Source organism: Chlorocebus sabaeus, chromosome 8 (genome assembly GCF_047675955.1).
Source record: "Chlorocebus sabaeus isolate Y175 chromosome 8, mChlSab1.0.hap1, whole genome shotgun sequence".
Lineage (NCBI taxonomy): Eukaryota > Metazoa > Chordata > Mammalia > Primates > Cercopithecidae > Chlorocebus > Chlorocebus sabaeus.
In genome coordinates, this window is record NC_132911.1 from 96470832 (window position 1) to 96485633 (window position 14802).

Sequence of the window (14802 nt, forward strand, 5' to 3'; positions counted from 1 at the left end):
TTTACTTCAAATATACAGAGAGGTTTCTGCTTTCCTGACAGGACTTGGACAGATAAATTTTTTTATAATAAATCAGAGGAGATGGAAATTGAGAAAATAGTAGACCCCAAAATTGAGTAGAAGTATTTCTGTGATCAAGTTATACTAACAGTAGGTACTCAATAAGCACTCCTTCCTTCTTTTTAAATTCACTAAAGAAATAGTATTTGAATAGATTCAGTCTGTGGGACAGAAGAGTCTCACTGATAATTTTAAAATGTACTGTTTACTTGAAACTTGATAAGAAAGTAGATTTCAAGTGTCTTTACCACACAGACACACAAATGCACTCACACACATAAATGGTAACTGTGTGTGATGATGGCTATATTAATTTGTGGTAATAAGTCCACAAAGTATACTTATTAAATCATCATGTTGTACACTTAAAAAATATATAAAATTTTTGTCAATTAAAAATTTTAGGCCCGGTACAGTGGCTCACGCCTGTTATCCTAGCACTTTGGGAGGCCGAGGCTGGCAGATCACCTGAGGTCAGGAGTTCGAGACCATCCTGGCCTATATGGTAAAACTCCATCTCTACTAAAAATACAAAAATTAGCTGGCTGTGTTGGCAGGCGCTTATAATCCCAGCTACTAGGGAGGCTGAGGCAGGAGAATCACTTGAACCTGGGAGGTGGAGGTTGCAGTGAGCCGAGATCGTGCCACTACACTCCAGCCTAGGGGTCAAGGGTGAGACTTCGTCTCAAAAAAAAAAAAAAAATTCAAAATACAATTTAAAAAAAAACAGAAAATAAACCAGTTTCCAGGACATCAAAACAAGGACATACATACAATGTCCTTGGCTTGGTATTATAAGAATAAATGAAGCTGATTAAAAAATAGGAATAACTTACAAATAAATGCCTATTTTGATAAGTTGATATTTTATATTAAAAACAGATATCATAATATTAAAAGATCTTTGTGGATGTTTTTTAGAATTATTTTTTCAGGTTACATAGCAAATAAATGACAAAATCTCTTAGTACGATTTCAAACTGAATTGCAATATTATAAACATAAAATGATTTATTCATCTAGATATATGATTTTTTTAAATAAAAAGATTCCAATTGGGTGTGATCAAATCTGTATCATATTTTGTTTGCAGAAAGGTTTTATGATTGGAAATTATCTTTGCTCACCCTCCTGAATTAATAAAATGTGGCTGACAGTCATCATAGTCTTATAGGCCACAGTTGTTATGAAAATATGGTTGCTAGGATACCTTCATTATTTCATTGTCATGTTACACCGGCCTATCAATTAATAAAGAAAGACTCAAGTTAATTCTCAGTCACATTTATACACATTCTTAGCATACGATTTCCCTTATCTCCAAGTGACATTTCTCCCTGTAGCATTCACCTTCTACTCCATAAAATATTAAACATGAGGTTATCACATCAGTTTACAAATTACAGCAATGATGCACGTCTTCTACTTAACCTTCCCATTCACTTTCCATCATGGTGAAAGTTCTTACAGCAAATATCCATGCCTAAACTAAATTATTTTTTCTACCTCTAGATATACTTCTGAGAAAATTGATGCCTAGGAAAAAAGTACATGTATTGAAATGATATCTTCAGTCCCTTTTAGTTCTTTCTATAGGAAACAGGAAGGTGAAGCAGGAAATCCTTTGAAAGTCCCTCCTACATCTTTAGATATTCAAAATGATTCCCAGGTTATTGCTTTAAAATTTAGGGTTAGATGCAAAGATGTCTTAAAATGGGACTCACAAATACATTTCATATGACTATTACATTTCAGTCAAAACTACCAAATGGTGTCTTGAGTTGCCACTTGTCAGAACATCATAAAAATAAGAATAATAGAGGAAAATTTTTCATGTGATAAATTCATTTTATTTACACTTTTTCACTTCAAATTAGTGCCTACTCGTTTCAGTTTATGGAACCAAAATAAAATAAATTACATTAATTTTCCAAACACAAGGATGCAACACATTCTGAAAATTGGCAAAAGCGGAAATGTTGACTCTAATTATAAAACATTATATAAATATAGAAACCTTTTCACAACTTCATATAATTTGATTCCTTCTAAAAAAATTCCAGCAAGTGAAAGTATTGTTATCCCTACTATACAAGAAAACTGAGCAATACCTGCACTAACGCATTTGTAAAGTATCATTCAGTAAATTGTACAATCAAGGATAGACTTAATTGTACAGTCAAGTGTACACTTAAAAAATTTCTTAATATTTAGAATTGTTTACGCCAGGCGTGGTGGCTCATGCCTGTAATCCCAGCACTTTGGGAGGCCAAAGTGGGTGGATCATGAGGTCAAGAGATAGAGACCATCCTGGTTAACATGGTGAAACCCTCTTCTCTACTAAAAATACAAAAATTAGTCGGGTGTGGTGGCACGCTCCTGTAGTCCCAGCTACTTTGGGAGGCTGAGGCAGGAGAATCGCTTGAACCTAGGAGGTGGAGTTTGCAGTGAGCCAAGATTGTGCCACTGCACTCCAGCCTGGTGACAGAGTGAGACTCCATATCAAAAAAAAAAAAAAAAAGAAAAAGAAAAAGAATTGTTTTAAAGGTACTATCATTCCTTCCAATTTCATGATCAATATTTGTCAATATTTGTATGTGAACAGTTTGTTCAAATTTTATAACTAGTAGAATGCAAGAAAAATAAGAAAAGGATACACAATTCAAGGAGTGAATGTCTCAACTCTTAAAAGTATTGGTGAGCAGTTCAACATATCTTTACATTTGTATACAAGTACATTAAAAGCCATTGTATCAAAACCCAAACTGACCACACAGATGTAATAATTTTTAAAATTTTCCTGTGCCAAAGACTGTACACAGCTGTTTTCAATTCACTGAAATAGATGTGTGGTCTGCCTTTCAGGTCAAAGAAAAATCTCTCTCTTTTTAAACTTTTATGTGTGGTTTGGCAAATCATATCGTTAAAGTAAGAATATACTCATGTGAAAAAATCTTTATCAATGCTGATGTCCCATGAAATGGGTTAAAATTGTGTTGTAATGAAGTGTACAAAATTTACTAATATTTTTGATGCTTTACAAATGTCTCTCAAGTATTACTCAGATGTGTTCTGAGTATAATTCAACCACATTTTTTTAAACTTTGAGAATCAGAAATTTAAAAAACGTAATGAAAAATTAAGTTCCAGGATTATAGTATTTTTGATGCAATGATGAAATTCAGAGACCATTGAGTTTCATGCTGCTATCAGTTTCCTTTTTATCACAGATCAATCTGATTTTTTCCTTAGCAAAATATTATACTTCATTTCCCGACATTGTGCCCTCGATTCACCTTCACCTACACTTTTGTCAGGCTCAATACATTTTAAATAGTATTTGCTAGGGCAGTATAAGAACATTTTCCCATGCAACTGAAAAAAATAACTCGGTAGTTATGATTCCTTATGACTTTGGCAGGCCTAACAAAATCTAAACACATTTTTATTTTCTTGTAGGCCCTATTTTTGGTTTTAAATTCATTGTGTAACCTCTGAAAATATTACAGTGAGGTATGAACTTTAACATGAAAAATTTATGTTTTCATCTACAAATTCTTTTCCATTTTTAATGTTAAAAAATTGAAGGTAGGGTTCAACAAATGATTATTATATAAGATTATATTATGAACATATCTTTTCTACATATTTCAAATAGCTTCAACCATTATTTCCTTGAGATGGCACTAGGGCAACTTCGTTCTTTGTGTTGAACAGTGTACTCTAACTAATTGAAAATATTTTTCTCTTCTTTTCCCGATTTATTTTTATAAAATTATTTTTTTTATCATAATTTCTAGCCTCAGGACAGAAGTGATTCTCTTTTTGTGTTTTTCTCCTAGCTATAGACATAGTGCAATAATTCCAAGCTAGCATTTCACATTTCACAATGACAATTTTTCAAATCAACTCAATCAAATATTTATTAATGGCCTACTGTGGGTCATGAACAGTAATGGTAGGCTGCTCTGCCTGTCTCACTCTAATCTACATACCATTGTTAAAATGGCACAATTGACACTAAATCACCAATTCAGTCTCAATGGATGAGATCAACATTGCTTGCGCTTCAAGCAGATGTGAAATAAGATGTGATCATTTAATATCACTCCATCTTTCAATTATGAATACCTCCCTAATTTTACCTCCATCTCATTTCTCAGGTCTCAGAGAGAATGAACTAAAAGAAACACAATAAAGGAAAATCAGTAGATGATAGAGAGCATCTTGATGACCTATTGGGAATGTACATGGTGTGTGAAGAGAGGGGATTATTATTATGTGTAAGAATATGGAAAAATGTGACTGGGAAATGAAACAGAATAAATACCAAAAGATGGAGAGAACAAAAATGTCAGGAATAAAACATCATATTTTATTTAGGTGTATTTTTGTTTGGTTTGGTTTTATTTCATTTATTTTATTTGGTTTAATATTTTGACTTCCATATTACTAGCAAACTATTTTAGAGCTAAAATTCTAGAAATTATAAAATTCATGTAGGGAGTCTACGTGACACTTATTATTTTGAAGCAAGGATACTATACTTTTTCCCTATAGATTCTCTACTGAATATATATACATAAAAAACTGAATATATGTATACACTGAATATATATGTATATATGCTGAAAATATATATATGTGTGTGTGTATATATGTATACTGAATATATATACACTTGGAGATCCAGCATTAAAAATCATACTTTGTCTCCTAAGGCTTCACCCACACTCCATTGAATGCTAATACCTGAGCTGTAAGGGGAAACTGTCTCCACGTGGTCTCAGGATTCCCCTCTCTGTCTTCTCAGTCCATGTGTTCATCAAGAGGCAGCACCTGAGCTTTAAATCTCTATTTTAGCCGACTGTTTCAAAGGATAACATTCTTATTAGAACTCCAGGCTTAAAAGATGTTGGAAATTACCCAGACATTGGGTAAAAAGAACTGGGACTTCATTTCTAATGCTCTCTGGAGAAGCATAACCTTTCACAAGCAATAATTTACTCAGCAAACAGAAAGGGAATAAATAAACTCAAAATACCTTTATTAGGCAACATAACATTAAAAGCATAGCACAGTTTCAGTGGTCTCTCTTTTATATAAACGATGAAGATGCCGTGTTCCCAGCGAAGGTGAACAATGCTTGGCTGTAGCAAACTACGCCAGCAGTCCATTAATCTAAAACTGGACTATGGTGCTGCAGGGTATTCTCCATCCCACATTGAAACCTGGGGAATTATTTTAGGAAAGTCAGGAAGCACTTGTAAAAGCCAAGAACTATAGGATGTAAATCTAAATTACAGACTGAAATCATACGGCTTTCCACATATTCATACAATTTTTGGTTTCTTAAAACCTGTGTTTGATTCCCTTCTGCCATTATGTGAAATCCATGACAAAGGATATAAATAGATTGATGCAGCTCCTTGAAAACTCATGGTTTGTGGTTAAACAGATGAAAAACAATTTTTCTTCTTTTAAAAACTGTAAGTTTGAAAATATATCATGCTAGGAAAAAAATGCTAATTTTCCCAAATTCCACAATTATTTTCTTGCTTACAATTTGGAAAGCAGAGACAAAAGCCCTTCATATTCTTTCAGGATTTCTGCTAATTCTTAAGAAAGAAATTCTCATTGGTAATTCTTCAAAAATTTTGGAAGTATTTTGGCCTTAGATCGAGTCTTCCATCGTTAAGAGGAAGAGAATATAGAACTTTTATTCAACTTTTATGTTCATCTACTTACTCAGCAGTAGAGTCAAAACTTAGAAAATACCTTGGGTTACCTGACACTACACATTTATGAATTCTGTATCCCATACTAGACCCAACAGAATTTTTAAAATGTAATTTTTTTTCCTTATCCTTTCCTGCCAACACTTGAAATGAATTCAACTGCAGTTGCATTAGTAGCGTAGGCCTGGTGATCACACACAGAAGTATGAAACTCAGAGAAAACTAGGAAGCACTGTGTGAGATTCTGGGCCATTTATTCTAGTAACTTCTCTCCTGCTATATTAGACAAATAAGAAAATGTTATTTGCTGCTCTGTAGCTTTTGGCCATCTCAGAAGACTCATACCTATGAGAAGAATTTTTGTTGCCTTAAAATAGTATGTTTCAAATCATGCATAAGCACAGTTAAAAAAAAATTCTACCTGTCAATCAACTCAGAAATAAACATGAATATTCACTTGTCACTCATTTGAAACCCTGAACTTTTGGACTTAGTGTAGCTCAAGGCTCATTGTTTTACAACATGTTTGTGAGAACATAATGGAAGGAAAATTATTCATCTAATTTGGGAGAAGTGGCTGCTACATTTTGGGGTGGCATGTGGCCTTTCTATGTACACAATGATACCCTGCCATGTACCAGCTTTTCAGCACTGGCATGTCACCTGGCCTGTGGCATCTCACATTCTCATGTTCTCACACTTGTGTTGTGGCCCAACTAACTTGTTAAGCCAAAGCAAAAAGCAGGTGGGGCACATGCTTGTCAGAGACTGGAATGGCAGGCCACATGCCTCTCCAAGTGCTGTAAACACCAGGGTTTGTTTGGAAATTTCATCTCCTGGTTACAGTAAACATGACTTGAAGGAGCATCCAGCAGAGAAATGGCATGCCCTTTTTCTACCAAAAAAAGGAATTTGCAGGAAATAATATAAGCTATTAATGAACTACTGAATAATTTTTTGAATTGCCTATTTACTGTTTAACTCTATTTAAATATGATAGGATATACTATAATGCAACCTAATATCTTAAGACATAATGTATATAATGACATGGGTATAACATTATCTTTCATATATCTAAAGTTGGACAGCAAACCTAGTAGCATGAATTATTATAAATTGCATATTGAAAGAATACAGCTTTTGGGTTTGTGCCATAACTTTGTAAAAGTGGATGTGTAATTTTTTGTTGGAAAAAATTAAATTACAGCATAGTATAATGATTACCTTTTATCACATCCTTTCAGCTCTAAAAAACTAATTCTTCTATTCTATTCTCAATTCAGAGAAAACACCTTTATAAAATTACTCTCTGGTCTAAAAATGACAATCTAATCAACTACGTAAAAATGAGATAACTTTAGTTCAAGTAGTACAAAAAAGTTTCGTTGTACAAAAATTCTAATAACTTTTGAGAAACTTTTAATTGTGGCACAGACACTTTATTTTTGTGCATTACCAATATTAAAAGATTAGTATAAAACAATGGACTACTTAGCTTCATGATTTAAAGATTAAGATTCTTTCTTCGGACTGGGTGCAGTGGCTCATGCCTGTATCCCAGCACTTTGGGAGGCCGGGGTGCATAGATCACGAGGTCAGGAGATCGAGACCATCCTGGCCAACATGATGAAACCCCGTTTCTACTAAAAATACAAAAATTAGCTGGGTATGGTGGCACGTGCCTGTAATCCCAGCCACTCCGGAGGCTGAGGCGTGAGAATCACTTGAACCCAGGAGGTGGAGGTTGCAGTGAGCTGAGATGGCACCTCTGCACTCCAGCCTGGCCAAAGAGTGAGACTGTCTCAAAAGAAAAAAAAAAAAGAAAAAAAAAATTTGTTCTTCTAATTTGAACTCTAGGCGTTTTGCATATTTTTGTTTATTTGATCCTCTTCTTAAACCCTAAAATTCTGGCCATATAGTTTAGTTTATTTATACTTGACCTAATTAATCATGTGATTAAGAAAATGTATAGCTATGTAGAAGACATGTCCAGAATTACTCTTAACACACACACAGACCAAAATGTTACATACTTATATACTCTTTATATATGTATTATATATGATATATGATATGTACATATAATTATATACTTACATGTACCAAGCATTTCACTTGGAACTGAGTGGCCAGTGTCAGGAAGGCTAGATTCTGCTCCCCAGCACTACGGTATCGGTAATTTTTTAGCTGAGCTTCAGATTGTACAGTGGTGAATAGTTAGAAAAATGTTATAAAGATTTGGCCAACTCAGGAGGCTGAGGTGGGAGGACTGCTTGAGAAGTTAGAGGCCGCCGTGGGCTATAAGCATGCCACTACATGCCAGCCTGGGTGACAGAGTGAGACCCTCTTCTGCTTTTGTTTAAAAAAAGATTTGTGCTTCCACAATTGCGGTTCTAAACCAAATTCTAAATCAACTGGTTGTGCCCATTTTAGATTACATATTAGTTCTCCGGGCTGTTAGTTGCAGTTTGATATAGGAATTTTCATCTACAAAGTAGAAGGCTTACTCTGATTTTTATTAATGAAGCTTCCATCCTTACTGCTGACAGCATAGGTTTGATGACAAAGATAAATGAAACTTTCATTAAGGGCAACAGAAAGAACAAGAATGATGTCATTCCCTTCTGTTTCTTTGTTGTTGTTGTTTAAACTGAAACACATTTCCAATGAATTTCCATTATAATGCTAAAAGGAGTCTTGAAGAGAGTGTGAAGAGAAGTGCTTTAAAGCTTTCCCTGGGTGAACAATTAAGAGCAGAAAGCTTTGTCTTGTCTTCTGATTTTTTTTTCTCCCAGATTTGCTGCTAGATCTTTTGTGTGTCTATCTCCAAACTTTTTACTGTGCACCTTATATGTGCAAAGTATCATACAGCTAATGTTATGCATATTAGCTGGTCTCTGTCCTCAAAAACAACAAAATATTCAAATAGCTATAGTGCCTAGCAAACCATAGTAATTCCAGTAACAACTTTAAAGTATTAAAGGTGATAAAGAGAAAAAGAACATTTCAGGTTGAGGAAATTTTTTTTTAAGTTTCATGGAGAGGAGACATTTGAATGTCAGTAGAGATTTGACAGGGAAAGAATGTGGAGAATATTTTAGGCAAAGGGAACAGCTTGAGGGAAGATATAAATGCCCAATATGTGCTTGGGAGTTAGCCAGGGGGACAGTTTGTCACTCAAAAAAGGCAGAAGGAGAGTAGGGTGGAATACCAGTAAAAGGCCTGGTTGGCCCAGAACATGGGTGGTCTAGGATGCCAGGCTGAGGAATGTGTACTTACTAGGCAATGGGAAAACATGGGGGGCTGTTATGGGTAGAAAAATGATACCGTGGGAGTGGTTCTTTAAGATTTAGTGGTCAGCTCTGTCCTGTAAAGGATGAATTTGAACGTGGAGCACGGTTCGATAATATTATAATCTTAGGCAAGTCTACTAGGGTAACAGATGTGAGGTCAAACTTTGTAACCAAGTAGTTATATAACTTAGACCAGTTCACTAACCTTTTGGCCTCAGTTCCATGATGTGGATGACCTTAAAGTTCTCTCCAACAATAACATGCTATGATTCAAGGTAATGCAGAGCCTGGACTGATAGAACGGAAATAGTAATGAAAGTAGAAAATAAGAATAGGCATTTGAAGAGGGTGGATTCTGTTTGCATTTCCCAGTGGGGCTTCCAGTGACATTTGGGGCTCCCAATTCTTCAGTGTTAAGGACTGTTCTTAGCAATGCAGGTATGTTAGCATCTCTGGTCCATATCCACTAAATTTGAATAGCATCTTCCAGCGATTGTGATAACCCAAAAATCTCACACATTCTCAATTTTTCCCTAGAGGATGGTGAATACTGGAACTTGCTCCATCCACCATCACAAACACAATCACTGTGACTCTATTTTAACTTATGTTTGGATATGGTAGAGAACTGAAAGACTGTTGGTCCATTAATAGCCATGGAGAACTTATGAGAAAGAGCTTTTTTATTGGAAAAGATTATGTTTTATTTGGGAAACACTGAATTTGAGATATCAGTGGGAAACCAAGATATCTCATTTATATGTAGTAGTTAGGAGGTAAGAGAGAAAACAAACAGCAATGAAAGTTCAATAATTCATCATTTCAACCTTGAAAAACAGAAGTTGTTTCTTGTTCAGATATTCAGATATTTTATTAAAGAAAAGGAGATGCTTTGACCTTGCTGGAATCAGTCTGCCTGACCCACTTTAATTGAAACTTACCTCAGAATTTTGTTTTAAACTTCCAAGGAAGCAAAAGAAAGTGAAAGTGATCAAATTTTGGGTACCTACATGAGTCAGATGCTTGCCAGGCATTTTATATATATATTTTACATGGTCACTGTGTCTCATGGAGGTTGAGTATCTTGTTCAGGATAACATAGTTAAGTAGCAGAGAAAGAAGATGAAAGCTCAGTTCCACCCAGCTCCAAAACTTGGATTCTTTTCCTGTTACAATGTGACAATTAACTAACTTCAATTTCAACAATCCATGCTGACATGCAAATTGGCATTATATATTCATGTGTTACTTCAAGTCCTTCTGCTGCAACAGTGCTTAAGGCACAGTGACTGTGGTGGGAATTCCAGACCCCACACTAGGCAGGTTGAGTTGCAAACCATTCTGTTTGAATGATGATGAATGAATTCCATCAGGGAATACTTGATCCAGTTTGACCAAGGGAGGTATTATTTAAAGTTGTTTATTTCATTTACAACTCCTTCACAATAATGGAAATAGGTACCTTCTAAATGTGCTAATGGATATCTCAGATCCAGAAACGTTTCTTGAGGTCATGGGGAGCGTTTTTCCCTAAGTTCAACACCCACTTGTATGTCCCTTTGTATTGCTGGGTACAGCTTTATTGTATCTGCTTTCTCCTTGACTACCCATGATCTTAATAATGGTTCCTGCATCCGCACATGATGCTTTGGAGATGGCAAGGGCTCCTTGACTTTTGTAATTATTGCCTTATGGCCTTAATTGTATCTGGCAAATGTTTCGGATCACCTTTATTCACCAGCAAGGTCAAAACCTCCTTTTCTTTAATAAAATATCTGAATATTGCTGTTAGGTACTGAATTATTTCTCTTTGGCTTCCTCTCTTAGTTCCCCACCCCCTTTTCTTTAATCATAGCATCACGCAAACCATCCAAGGCAAGGTTTTGAGACTCTTGGTTCTAACGTTGTCTCTGATGCTATCCTGGAAGAGTGAGTGAATTTTCTTTCTTTATCTTAAAATTAGACATCCTCATTTATTTTTTTTTCCTTTTGTTCCTTTTAATTTAGTCCTGTTACCAACTATAAGATATCCTGTCAAGCCATAGGCTATAATCTCTGTATTGTATTTCACTATGGACAAAGAGGAACACCTGATAAAAATAAACTAATATGAACGACTTAAATCACCCCATATACTTCCACTGATGGTTAAAATTAAAATATACTTTCAATGTTTATCTAATCATGCTTGGGTGCATATTTAATATAAACAACAAGTTATATATTTCAGTGGGTTTATGAACACGTAGAGGTCACAAGTCAGCCAGATTGAGTTCAATGGATCCACAATTTCACTTCTGTTTTGTATAACGGTTTACTGAGAAAGGGTAAATTAAAAGTTTCTCTCCTATTTTGCAAGCTCCAGGAAGAAACATCTGTTTTCAGGGTGTGGGGGGCCTCATGTATCTTGTATAGTACCTATTACATAAAGCAGTAAATCATTCAGTGAACACTTGTTTCTTAAAGAATATGATTTGGAACTAAGAGCATTTATGTGGTCCAGTTTAGGGGATAGAAGAAAAATAACTGCTTTTGTCACGTGGAGTAGTCCAAATGAAGATAATGAACATAAAAGAAGGAAAATTAAAATATAAGTTCTTTGAGAAGTCATAATACAATATATAATTATATCTTACTTGCTAACTAGAATGGGTGCAGTCAAGTCCTAGGAAATTCAGTAAGGATATGGCTGACCATTTCCAAACAGCCCCACTTTCCTAAAAGTGAGCAGAATTCTAAATGAGATCAAAAGCAGTGATATTTCTATCCTTAGAGAGACATAGCCAAAAATGACTTTTAACTGAAAGAAGCTCAACATAGCTGCTCTTGCTAATTCTATCAGGTAAAAGTTTTTTGAGCTTGCATATACCAGCAACATACTTTACATTTGTATGCTTCTAATCATTTCAATTTTTACTTATATCAAGAATGATGCATGTTAATGTCTCATTGCAAGTTACTTGTAACTTCTCATGGACTGTTAAGGCAAAATTAATCTAATTAAAATATGTCTCTAATGAGTATAGCAGTGTTTTATCAAAAATTAATTTCTGATGGTCTTTATGTATGATCCAGGAAAAAAAATCAATATTCCATTTCAGATATGCATTTTTTCTAAGAAAAATGTAGCCTCGCAAATAAGAAGCTTAGTCTGGATGTTGACCCCTTAGAATTGTGATATTAAGACAGCAGTACATGCTCAACAAAGAGATGTCATATTATTAATGTCACTGATAAATTATTTTCTGTGTATCTATGCCCAATATGCATCCCAAATATTAGCCCCTGTTTGCCAGCAAGGCATTCAATATGCTGAGTTGCCTTGTCCTTTACAATTTAAGGGTAAATTTTTCTCAATATCCCTGTCCTAGTATCTCTAGGGATTCAGTGTGTGGGGGTTGGTCAGTCTGCCATTTTGCCTAGACACTGATGTTCTGCATGTCTCCTAAATCTTGAATTTTCTTCATGTCTCACAGCTTTCAGCTATTCTGGTCTCTCCCCTGTGTAACCCAGTTATAACACAAAATCCCTTTCCTTGATTACTTTAACATACCAAAGACAGAGAGAGAAAGAGAGAGAGAAAGAGAGAGTCATGAATTTGTATTTTAAGGAAACTTGAGGAGCTTCATTTAAACGTTACATTTCAAGCATTTTCTTAGTGAATATTAGACATTCCCCCTGCCACGCTCCTCAGTGGGAATGTCCCACTAGCCAACTCTTCTGCATCCTCCACAGCTGCTCTTTGTGGAGCATCCCCAGATCCATCCCTAGAGTCCAGCTTCTCTCCATTTCTGGAATCCTTCCCTTCTTCCTCTTGGATTCCTACAGAAATGAAAAAATACATATTATGCAGAGCAACACAGTTCTTTTTGTAAACTCTTACTGCATCCTAGCAATGTTCTGAGGGATATCACAGCAGAACCAATATAAATCCATATGTTATTTTGAGAAACAAAATTAAATTATCTTTTCTAAGATCATTCTGATGCCATATCTGAATGAACAGGCTTTTCTCCCCAGACTAGATGTGTATTTCCCAAGGTTATACAAACATATACATGAAATACACACACACATATATTTCACTTTTATTCCACCCTCTAGCATTTCACTCTTGCATGGTTAATTCCTGCTAAAAAATGTAAATGTTCAGATTTCCCTAAGCTTTATTTAAATTACTAAGTTGATGATACTAACACTTCCTTCTACTATCAGTCTATTTTTTCCTTGCATTTAATGATTGAGCATTTTGCTGCCACTTCTCTTTACTGTCTTGTCCTTCCTTAATCCTCTCAACTTGGCTTCCATTGCTACCACTCTGCTGAAGGGATTCACCAATGTTCTACTTCTAAGAAAATCTTTTCTTCTTTTCTTTATGGAAACACTTTTCTTCTTGAAGCTCTCCTCCATTGGAGTTGCTTCAGCATTTGGCACTGGTGGTTACCCCCTACTTGATTTCAAGTTCTTGTTTTTCATCATTCCACATATTTTTCCCACTTCCTGAAATTTCATTCTATAAAATAAAATGTTTCGTACTTTTATTCTTACTTATAAAGAATTCATCAGTTTGTTCTGCTCCAACTACTACCACTAGTAAAACAATTCCTAAATCTACACTCCAGCCTTGATTGCTTAACATCTTTTCAATCTTATATTTCAACCCCCATTGATGCTCCTTAAAGTGTGAAGCAATGAAATCATTACTTTCTTGTACAAATGTTTGCTGCAGATTGTACTTATTTCTTTATTGTCCCTATTCTTGCCTGATAAATGTATTTTGATACCTTTATTCTTTCAAATTCATCAAGTCTTACAGGCCAGTTCTTTACCTACCACATTACTTAAGTTTAATCTTTCTTCATCTCCATTTCTACAGCAACCACTCTAGGCCACACCAAATTACTACACATTTTAGTCTCTATATGCTCTCATTTGTAGCATAATTTCTCATACTAATCAGCATTCAGAAATTGCTAAATTTTTCTTTATATACACTTACCTCTCCTCCAATACAATCAACATACATTCACCAGTGTATGTTTTCTCAAATTCAAGTTAAATCAAATCAATTCATGTGATTGTATTAAATTTACATTGCCATTTTAGCGTACTCTCAACACTTAAGTTCCTTTGTGAATCGTTCTTCCCCTTCAGTAGAACTGGCCTCAACAGTTCTTACATACGCTGCTACCTACTACCTCCAGTCGTGGTACATTCCCTGGAATGATGGTTTATTCTGTGTCCCTCACTCAGAATGATTCTTTCACCAAAGCTATTCTCAACATTTACTCATTCTAAACAGCCTAGTCTGAACATGTATAATCCAAGATGACCATATTTTAGGTTTATCTTTTCTCTGTGCATGATTATAACATTCCAAATATTATCTCTATGAAGAAGAACCCTTCTAAATTGCAAACTCCAGGGGCAAGTAGTGTGTTTTCTCCACTTTAAACCTTATGATATTAAGTGCAGTGATGTGCACCCAACAAATGTTAATTGGTAGAGGAGCTATAGAATTAGGCAACAATAAATTCCATATAATGAGTCATTAAGAAAATCCCAGTCTTTCCCCCTATAATCTGCTTCCCCACCCCTACATACTCCCTTTTTTAAAAAGCTCAATTATTAATGTAAAATAAATGAACAGAGCTAGGAAAGAAGAAATACTAAAAATCTGTCTTCATTCTGAAGCCTACCCAAGCTGA

At 35.0% G+C, this 14802-nt stretch overlaps 1 protein-coding gene across 1 annotated transcript in view; it reads right to left on the reverse strand.

Annotated features, from left to right (window-relative positions):
* Positions 1-9769: 9769 nt before the first annotated feature.
* LOC103237122 (uncharacterized) overlaps positions 9770-14802 on the reverse strand; it is a 77540-nt gene continuing 72507 nt past the window's right edge. Inside the window, exon 3 of the mRNA XM_038000293.2 lies at positions 9770-12916. Coding sequence (XP_037856221.1) covers positions 12750-12916 — 167 coding nt within the window. The 3' untranslated portion in view covers positions 9770-12749. The remainder of the gene's footprint in view (positions 12917-14802) is intronic.